The sequence below is a fragment of the Protobothrops mucrosquamatus genome, unplaced genomic scaffold (genome assembly GCF_001527695.2).
Source record: "Protobothrops mucrosquamatus isolate PMUCROS unplaced genomic scaffold, P.Mucros_1.0 scaffold_151, whole genome shotgun sequence".
Classification (NCBI taxonomy): domain Eukaryota; kingdom Metazoa; phylum Chordata; class Lepidosauria; order Squamata; family Viperidae; genus Protobothrops; species Protobothrops mucrosquamatus.
In genome coordinates this window covers 606,509-616,434 of record NW_015386227.1, presented here as the reverse complement: position 1 = coordinate 616,434, position 9,926 = coordinate 606,509, and the positions used below count along the sequence as shown (strand labels likewise).

Below are 9,926 nucleotides of genomic sequence, written 5' to 3'. Positions count from 1 at the left end.
CCCGCCCTTCTCCTTGCGGACTCAGGGCGGCTAACAACCAGATAAAAATGCAAATCCCAAAACTACAGATTAAAAACATAATTAAAAACAAATATTAATAATTGGTCTAATTAATTTAAAATTACTTTAAAACCCCCATTAAAAATTTTCCCCTAGGCCAGTCCTGCAAGCTGGAATAACCATGTCTTAAGGGCGCGGCTTGATCGATCTAGGAGTTTTTTTTAAAAAAAAACAACCATGAATTTTCCACAATGCTTCATCATTGGTTTCATTGGTTTGGGTGGATAAGATCTTCAATATAACCTGGGTGGATTTGAGTGGATAAGATCTTCAATATAACCTGGGTGGATTTGAGTGGATAAGATCTTCAATATAACCTGGGTGGATTTGAGTGGATAAGATCTTCAATATAACCTGGCCCGGAGGTATTACAATCCAGACTTTGTGAGGAGGAAATTATTTTATCAATAATTTGGTGTTAGGGAGGAAGCTATTTAGGCATCTGCATTTTGAACTTTCTCAGAGCTTATTGTTGATCTGTGAGCATTCCAGTTGTGATAAGGAAATGTTTCCTTCAAGGGACTCTCCTGGATGACCACTGCAAAAGCCTGGCTTTCTATAGCTTATACAGGTGTCTCATATAACAGTTATTTCTAAGTTTTTCTTTGAAGCTTGGTACTAATATATTGTTAGAATAAAATCCCTTCAAAACATTATGGAAACCTGAGACTCATTTTCCCCCAAGGTTCTGTATTTGACAATATTTGACTGGATTGCTGCTTTGAGTGATTTTGCATAATTGCCAGAATTATCTATAAAATGTATGTTGCCCAACTCTCGACAACTCTGGGAATGAAACTACAAACTGAAGTTCTTTGATGTTATCTTGCAAAGAGGAGAATCTCAATCTTAAATCTTTTTCAGGAAGGGGAAGGTGTTTATAAGTTGCTGAATGTGAAGTTGTATAATTAAGAATCTTAATTTGCCTGATGATGGTTGTACTTTCTTTTGTAGGCCGGAACTATGCTGCACAAACAGCTCCTGCAGCTAAAGCTGGAACTGCCACTGGACATATTGTGGCAGTCATTGGTGCTGTGGTTGATGTCCAGTTCGATGAGGCCCTGCCACCAATCCTCAATGCCCTTGAGGTGCAAGGCAGAGATACACGCTTGGTGCTAGAAGTGGCTCAGCATTTAGGTAAATGACATTGATAAACCTGACTTTAAGTCTGTTAATGCTTCTCGTGATGATCAATAAAAATGACTTTCGTTCTTCTGAACCTAATGAAGTCATATTTATGATCTGAAAAGGAAGGTCTTTTAGGCTAGCATTATTGATTGATATTGTGGAGCAGCTTTTATGAGCCTCCTGTTACGTTTCAAGGCTCAATATGTCCCCGAAGCTCTCAGATAAAAGAATATTTAAAATTTTGCATGTCTAACTGGGCATTCAATATCAGTTAATTTTTCAGCCAAAATGATTTCTGTTAAAATATTTTTTTGATTGCATGAATTTTGCGTATCTTTAAAGCTGGCATTACCTACATAATAGAAGGCTTGTTGTTTCTATAAACAACCTTCTACCAACTTGCCTAAAAATTATTTGGATTCTTTATTTTTACCCATTGGTAAAAAAATAACTTTTCAAATGCATTCTTTTAGGGTAAAGGCGTCTTCTATTATATTTCTTCTATTCCAGGTGAGAATACTGTTCGTACCATTGCTATGGATGGTACTGAAGGTTTGGTGAGAGGCCAAAAGGTTTTGGATTCTGGAGCACCAATCAGAATTCCTGTAGGACCTGAGACCCTTGGCAGAATCATGAATGTGATTGGAGAGCCAATAGATGAAAGAGGTCCAATAAAAACCAAACAGTAAGCATGAATTTGGAGGAAGCAATAAGGCAACCTTCATTCATCATTTGGTTTGCCTTGTTTATTTGATGTTCCTCCCCACCTAGGGAACTATATTTTAACCACAAAATCCCATCAGTAAAATGGAAAAGGAGAGACATGTGTACCCACTGATTTCCAAGCCACTTCCCAAACGTTTTAAGGGGCAAGAAAAATTTTGCACATATGTGGTGCCTCAATTATCTACCTCGGGGGTCTCCAACCCTCAGGCTGTGGCCTACTACTGGGCTGTGAACCATTTGGAACCAGGTTGCAGAAGCGGGCGAGTGCATCTGCTTGCCAGCAACCATCTCCTCCCCCCTCCCGCCAGTCCGCAAAGCCAGAAAGGTTGGGGAACCCTGGTCTACCTAACTGAGAAAAATGGTCTTAGATGAGTCCTAATGAATGTTGACTTATAGTTGCAGTTGACAAGAATATTCCATATTAGGGATCATTAGAAAAGAAATAGAAAATAAAAATGCGAACATTAATATGAAATATGACACTGAAATATATGTCTGCATTTAGAGAACAGTATAGTGTGGGTCATCTTGGAAAAAGATATACTTAACATATGACCACCTTTTTCAGGTTTGCTGCTATTCATGCAGAAGCACCTGAGTTTGTGGAAATGAGCGTTGAACAGGAAATCCTTGTGACTGGCATTAAAGTTGTGGACCTTCTTGCCCCATACGCAAAGGGTGGTAAAATTGGTAAGTTAAGTGAGGTAGAATGGTGACCAGTTGTGTTTTTGCCGCTTCTTTGCCCTTGCCACAGCATGGACTTTAAATCATTACCAGTCTCAATGTTTTATGTACACATTATGTTAGCTGTCTTTCCTTCACTGATGAGCAAAACTCTAGACTTTCGTTCTTCTGAGATTGCTGAAGCAATTCATCTTCTGAGAAGGAAAATGTGAAATTGTAGAGGAGCTCCTGATCGTTCTCTAGTACTGAAGCAGCTTTTTTCTTCAGGTCTGTTTGGTGGCGCTGGTGTAGGCAAGACTGTATTGATCATGGAGCTGATCAACAATGTTGCCAAAGCTCATGGTGGCTACTCAGTATTTGCTGGTGTTGGAGAAAGAACCCGTGAAGGGAACGATTTGTACCATGAAATGATAGAATCCGGTGTCATCAACTTGAAGGACACCACCTCTAAGGTGAGCAAACTAGTCAGGCTTTAGCTGTGGCCCTAGACTCCAAAAGTGTGATATGGGTTGGCTTAGTCTGTCTCGCTTGCACCCAAAATTGGCCATTATTCTTGAGGGCGTGCACTTCTGAATTTCCAATGTTGATTTGGGGTCATGGGTTGACAGTACTAGAGAAAGTTTCAAGGACTGAAGATATTTCTAGTGCACCTGGAATATTTTGAACAAAATACAAAGTGTACAGATATTAGACAGTCACTCTACGAAGGAATTACATAGGCTGGAAGAAGTAGTGCATTATTAGAAGTAAATCTGCATTATGTTTCAGAAAGACATTAGAGTTGGTAGGATAATAAGAAATCAGCTAGGATATTTCTGGGTATAGATGATAGTACACCAATTTATTGCTATGGAGCAGGAAAATTTTAGCCACATGCTAATGAAATGGTGTGTTATTGTTAACATTGTGTTATTTTAAGTTTCTTTGCTCTCCCACAGGTGGCTCTTGTTTATGGGCAGATGAATGAGCCACCCGGTGCTCGTGCCAGAGTTGCTTTGACAGGCTTGACTGTTGCTGAATATTTCAGAGACCAGGAGGGTCAGGACGTGCTGCTCTTCATCGATAACATCTTCCGTTTCACACAGGCTGGATCTGAGGTGAGCTTTAAACCAATTTGTCAATCAAAACAGAATAGATTAATAATATTAAGATTAGGATCTTCCTAAATTGTGGACAGGGAAAGCATAGATGTGTTGTATAAAAGAAACTATGTATAAAAGAAACAACCTTGGCAACTGCAGAGGATTTTAATTTTCTCTTCCAGGTATCCGCCTTGCTGGGTAGAATCCCCTCGGCTGTGGGCTACCAACCTACTCTGGCTACTGATATGGGTACCATGCAGGAGAGAATCACAACCACAAGAAAGGGATCTATCACCTCTGTGCAGGTAATTTGCTATTATAAATGTGTTGCTCCAGTTATATTGTCTACCAATTCAAGGGTGTACGTTGTTTACTGTCTCATTTCTGGAAGGCAATTCTATTTTCATCTCCACCATTCCCTGTGGGATCTGATGGAATTGCTCCCCTTCCATATAAAGAGCTACACAAAGCTGCTAATGGTTAGCATTAAAACTGCCTATAAATCATCATCTTTCTCCCAAGGCCATCTATGTACCAGCTGATGACTTGACAGATCCAGCTCCTGCAACCACATTTGCCCACTTGGATGCCACCACTGTGCTGTCTCGTGCCATTGCAGAGCTGGGCATTTACCCAGCCGTAGATCCTCTGGACTCGACTTCACGTATCATGGATCCTAATATTGTGGGACAGGAGCATTACGATGTGGCCCGTGGGGTGCAAAAGATCTTGCAGGTGAATGGCGTGAAAATCATGGAATCCTAACTTACGAATTAGTGAATGCTTTTTGCATTCTTTTTAATTGGGTATGTAGAATATTAACACATTTTTATAGCAAGTGAGACTGGTGATACTGCCAACCAGCAACAGCCGCTTGGAAGAGGCAGAATGTAGAGAGGGTGGCCTATGGCTTGATCTACTCCATGATGCCCTTGCTGTCTCAACTCACCTGTAGGCTTCCTCTCTAGGACTACAAATCCCTCCAAGACATTATCGCTATTTTGGGTATGGATGAATTGTCTGAAGAGGATAAGCTGACAGTGGCACGTGCCCGTAAGATCCAGAGATTTTTGTCCCAGCCCTTCCAGGTGGCTGAGGTCTTTACTGGCCATGCAGGCAAGCTGGTGCCTCTGAAAGAAACAATCAAAGGATTCCAACAGATTCTGATAGGTATGTATGACAACTGGAATTGAAAACCCCCTGAAGCTGCTGGCCGTCTTTTGTTGCCATCTTTTCTCATTGATAATTTTCCCTATTCTACTCATAAGGCATCTACTGCACTACAATCGGTAATTGCTTTTCAGATGTAATATAGGCATTTTTCCAAGTAATTGTCTAGTGATTGCCGTCAACATTTTTCTATTCAAATCTAGGAAAATAATAGCCGCCTGTAATGAGATTACGAATAAATACAGGTAGTCCTCAGTTGACAACCCCTCATTCAGCGATAGTTTGAAGTTATGGCAGTGCTGAACAAGTACTTACAACTGGTCATTGAAGGTCCCTGCGTTGCCTAAGGTCATTGCGATCATAATCTGGGCACCTGGCAAGCCAAGTTTGTGCTTAATGATGGCTGCAGCATTTTGCAGTCACATGATCACTATTTGCGACCTTCCCAGCCAGCTTCCCACAAACAAAGTCCATTTAGGGGAAGGTGGCAAAAAAAGGTCACAAGTTGCTTCTGATGCTTTTTCTCCTGAGGAGCCTGGCTAAGGGGTACAAGGCCCAAAGAATCTTGTACTCTGTTCTGTGCACACATGCCCACAGCACCCTTCCTGAAGTGTGAGACACTACAGCGGCTACTGCAAACGCTCCCACACCAGCAGCAGCCATCCCCAACCTCACCGTGCTCTGCCTCAGTTACTATTTGTTATTTAGATGACGGTAGAATGAGCAGAAAAGGCATGTAGTCGTGATCTGTTTCTTCTTAACGATTTTGCTGATTTTTCAATGTTTTGACTTTTTGTCTCTGCAGGAGAATATGACCACCTCCCAGAACAGGCTTTCTATATGGTGGGGCCCATTGAGGAAGCTGTGGCCAAGGCTGAAAAGTTAGCAGAAGAACACTCATGAGTTTATTGCCTTTGAGGCAAATCCTGTATGCTTTCAAATGTCCAGTGGTTCACTTTGTCCCACCTCACAGTTCTTGAAACTCTTGGAAATTTCTTGAAAATATTTAAGTTTCCAATAAACCGTCTGGTGCAATTATAGAAGTAGTTAATGGTACTGTTGTATCAGGAACAGGAAGAGAAGCCATAGCTTGAAGCAGACCAAATTTGCTGATTCTGGATTCGCTGACCACGAGTAAGGCATTCTTGCTGACTGTATTGGAAAGCAAGATTGTGCTGTTTAATTCCAATGTGGTGATTGCCCAGAATATTCCACAGAGAGAATTGATGGGAACTGGATTGATGCAGAAAATCCTTCTACCCTGTAAAGATCATTAAGTGCTGGCACTTAATGATTCCTTCCTCTTCTCCAAAGCATTTGCCAAATAAGACAGATTAGCATAGTTAATATGCTGGCCTACAGCCAGCCACTCATGCAGGCGGAGATTCCTTGGATAGCAGTCCAGAAATGCCTCTGAATATTCTAGATAGCGTGCATTTAAATCTTGTTCTCCCAGAACAGGCATGTTTGCTATGAATTCCAAAACTCTGTTCAGTTTTTTGTAAGCAACTTCACCCAGGTTTGGTCAAGTAAGTGCCATGCTCTCTAATGCAAATGAATGGATACAATTTGGAAAGTTGGAATGGAAATTTTTGGGCTGCATAAGTCTTTGAAAAGACCATTTATTGAAAGAATGCTCAGATGTTGCTAAACCTTAATCCTAGAATAGAATCTGAAAGATACATTGACATTCAAACCCTCTGTGTTTCCACAACTTCGTGCCAAGTCATAACACTACCTGTCTAGTTTTGGCTTAATGCACGGGTGTCAAACTCGAACGCGTCACATGATGTATCGTGATGGTTTTTGCCGTTGTGGAGCCAGGGTGGGCATGGATGTGCGTCTGGCCCCCGGGCTGCCAGTTTGACACCTCTGGCTTAATGTATTATGTGACTCCAGTTCAGTAATATATAAGTTTATGTACCTTACTACATAAACCTAAAAAGAAAGCTGCCACTGTTAATCTGATGCAACAAAGTATGTTTAAAAGAGATATTATCCACTTTGGCTTTTTCAGTCTTGAGCTAGCTTTGGTTTTTTTAAGTACTTAAGCAACTTCCTCCTGAATCTCATTAACTGACTTCCACGCTACACATAGAGATGTGTAGTGTCTTTCCCTTACCTACCACAGCCATTAAGGTTGCCTTTGGGAAGGGAGAGGGGACAGCAATTCTCTTTTCCTTTGCCTGCTGTAAGGAAACTGGGCAACATTAACCTTGTGACATGGTTGCCACCTATAAACAATTTGTCATCAAAAACTCATTTTAAAGGTGTTATGCCTGGATGCTCAAAGAAAGAATAGAAATCAATAACTTGCTGTAAAATTGAAAGTAATTGGGATTAATCGGCTAAGACTCAAGGGATCGGTAATTGCTCTAGTATCAATTTCTCAAGCTTATTGCTCTGCCTGTGTCTGGGGGTGTTTGGTTACAGAATCTCCTGATGCCTTTTCAAAAACACAAAACAAGTCAATGTGGCGGCAGAGGTTGGTTGTGATGAAGAGATCTAAAGCAAGTAGGGTTTTCATTAGGAAACGACTTATCAGAGGGTCCTTTATGGCTGAGAAGGTTTATCACACGTAGGTTGTGTCCTGCGAAACAGATTTGATAGTTATGTGCTATTCACATTTCTACTCTGCTGCAATTAGAATTGACAAACAGAAGATCCATGGCAAAAGTTACTGCTTTCAGTATATACAGTGGTACCTTGGTACTCAACTATTTTGTAACTCCTCAGATTTGGTACTCAATGCATTTTGACGCAAAAAATAGTCCTGGTGCTCATTGGTATTCAGTGCACAAGCTAGAACTTCTTGGTATTGGCTGCGTTGTGATTCACTACATTATTCCTTATGGGAAAAATGTACTCATCAGTTTTGGTACTCATTGTGCCTCCTGGTAACAATTAGGAATACCAAAGTATCATTGTATGACATCAAAGTTCTATTTTTTTTTTCAAATTCTTTGTCCATTAAGCCTAATAGACAAGTTTGATTTTATTTTTATATTCATTTTGAGAATCTTCTGTATTAAGATACCAATCCTACTCCAATAATTTTTTTGCTTTGTCACAAGTTCACCAGAGATGGTAAAAGGTCCCTTTTCATTTACATTTCCAGCGTGCATTTAAAATACCTTTATAAATTTTTTTTACTATATCTAGTGTCTATGGAGATTCTCAGCCATCCAGGTCATAGTTATCCCAAAGATACTTTTTTTCATGAGGCAACTGGACTTTCTTGTTTTTCTTTGAAGACATTTCACTTCTCGTCCAAGAAGCTTCTTCAGCTCTGACTGGATGGTGGGGAATGGAAGGATTTATATTCCTTGCAGACAGCTCAACAGAGGGGGAGGGATCTGATATCTATCTCCGGTCTACAACAGTCCTTTCAACAATTCCATTTGCACCACTCAGGTAACCCTGAGGACATAGATAAGCTTCCAGTTAGCACTAATGACTTGCTAAAAGAATGCAAATGAACAGCTGTCTGCAAGGAATATAAATCCTTTCATCCCCCATCATCCAGTCAGAGCTGAAGAAGCTTCTTGGATGAGAAGCAGCTAAACGAAGTTCGTTCAGTTGCCTCGTGAAAAAGTATCTTTGGGATATTTATCTGGTGTTAAATACCATTGGCACATCATCTTATAAAATTTTTGTTTTGGAAGTATAATTTAATGTAAGTTTTAAACCCTTCACATATTTTCCCATTGTTCAACCATTCTATTCAAAAAAATTTACCCATCGGATCATACAGTGGTTTACATACTCATTCTTCAATTTCAGTAGCGGTTTATAAACGTTGGTAATATGATCATCATTACCACATAAAGAGTTTCCAAATCATTTTTTGCAAAGTCAAATCCATATATTTTTCCTCTAGTTTAAAACTACCTTTCAACTGTAAATACGTAAACCAGTGACAGACACATAACTTCTGATTCCAACTCTTCTTTAGATTTGGGGGTAGGTTCGCCTTGATTACAAATTTATTTAACCATAGGTCCACCAGTCTGACCTCACTGTCCTTTCTTTTCTAAAGATAAGCTTTCTGGCGTGACACCCAGAGAGGTATCTTTGCAGAGAACCTTCTATTCCAAACACTTAGGATGGCACATCTAACAAAGTGGTTATTGAAATCATTTATTTTAATCTTGTCATGTCATAAGCAGGCATGCCATCCAAATCTTAATTTGTGGCCCTCCAAAATGAATAACCTTTTTATTTTGGAGTCACTCATTCTTTTAGCTAGGCCAAAGTGCAAGCATCAAAGTACAATTTCAAATCTAGTAAACTCAAACCCCTTTAGTATCTTGCAATAATTTATATCTATTTTGGGGGTTTTTTTTTCCCTTGTCATATAAACTTAGAAATATCCATTTGCCACCCTTTCAAGTAGTTTGATGCCATGTGACCTGATATCCTATTGTTTAATGCAGCACATCTTGATGGGTCACCTTTGCATCTATCTACAGTAGTAGCTAATTTCCTGACTAGAATCAGCTGGGTGGGACAGGTTGTCTGCAACTGACTTAGATCAGTAACTTAACTCTAGTATGGGTCAAGCAGTCCTTTGGCACCACCCGTTTCCCATGCCTAATAGGATTCTACTTGGCACTACTGGCATAGCAAATCTAACCACACTAATCTTGCAATTTTACATACTCCAGCAGCAGAATTTGCTTGTACACGTTGCAATAGCTTCCTTTGCTACCTAGTGGTCCTGGAAAGGATCCAGTTTTCTTTCTGTACATTCTAGGCCAGGGGTAGGCAACCTTGGCTCTTTTATGACTCGTGGACTTCAACTCCCAGAATTCCTGAGCCAGCATGGCTCAGCTTGGAAACCTCTCCCTTTCCCCTCAGCATGGCTGGCTCAGGAATTCTGGGAGTTGAAGTCCACGCCTCATAAAAGAGCCAAGGTTGCCTACCCCTGTTCTAGGCTCTTTGCATCTCTTTTGTGCTATCTTACAGCCAAATGAACATGAATGAAAAAGGCTTTGCAAGATGCCAAGTAATCGCTATGGGAGAGCTGTTCAGCTAGATAACCACTGTAAAGACAGGTGACAGATGCTGTGTTTT

The 9,926-nt window shown here is 40.4% G+C and overlaps 1 protein-coding gene and 2 non-coding genes across 3 annotated transcripts in view; all 3 read left to right on the top strand.

Moving 5' to 3' along the window:
• ATP5F1B (ATP synthase F1 subunit beta) overlaps positions 1-5,890 on the top strand; it is an 8,342-nt gene extending 2,452 nt beyond the window's left edge. The window contains exons 2-10 of the mRNA XM_015819922.1: positions 1,015-1,197; positions 1,699-1,875; positions 2,485-2,604; positions 2,866-3,050; positions 3,537-3,695; positions 3,863-3,985; positions 4,203-4,415; positions 4,649-4,850; positions 5,656-5,890. Coding sequence (XP_015675408.1) covers positions 1,015-1,197; positions 1,699-1,875; positions 2,485-2,604; positions 2,866-3,050; positions 3,537-3,695; positions 3,863-3,985; positions 4,203-4,415; positions 4,649-4,850; positions 5,656-5,753 — 1,460 coding nt within the window. The 3' untranslated portion in view covers positions 5,754-5,890. The remainder of the gene's footprint in view (positions 1-1,014; positions 1,198-1,698; positions 1,876-2,484; positions 2,605-2,865; positions 3,051-3,536; positions 3,696-3,862; positions 3,986-4,202; positions 4,416-4,648; positions 4,851-5,655) is intronic.
• LOC114922832 lies at positions 1,238-1,311 on the top strand. The gene has a single exon (XR_003810500.1). It is a non-coding gene; the product is annotated as a small nucleolar RNA SNORD59 (small nucleolar RNA).
• LOC114922831 lies at positions 2,730-2,801 on the top strand. The gene has a single exon (XR_003810499.1). It is a non-coding gene; the product is annotated as a small nucleolar RNA SNORD59 (small nucleolar RNA).
• Positions 5,891-9,926: the final 4,036 nt, after the last annotated feature.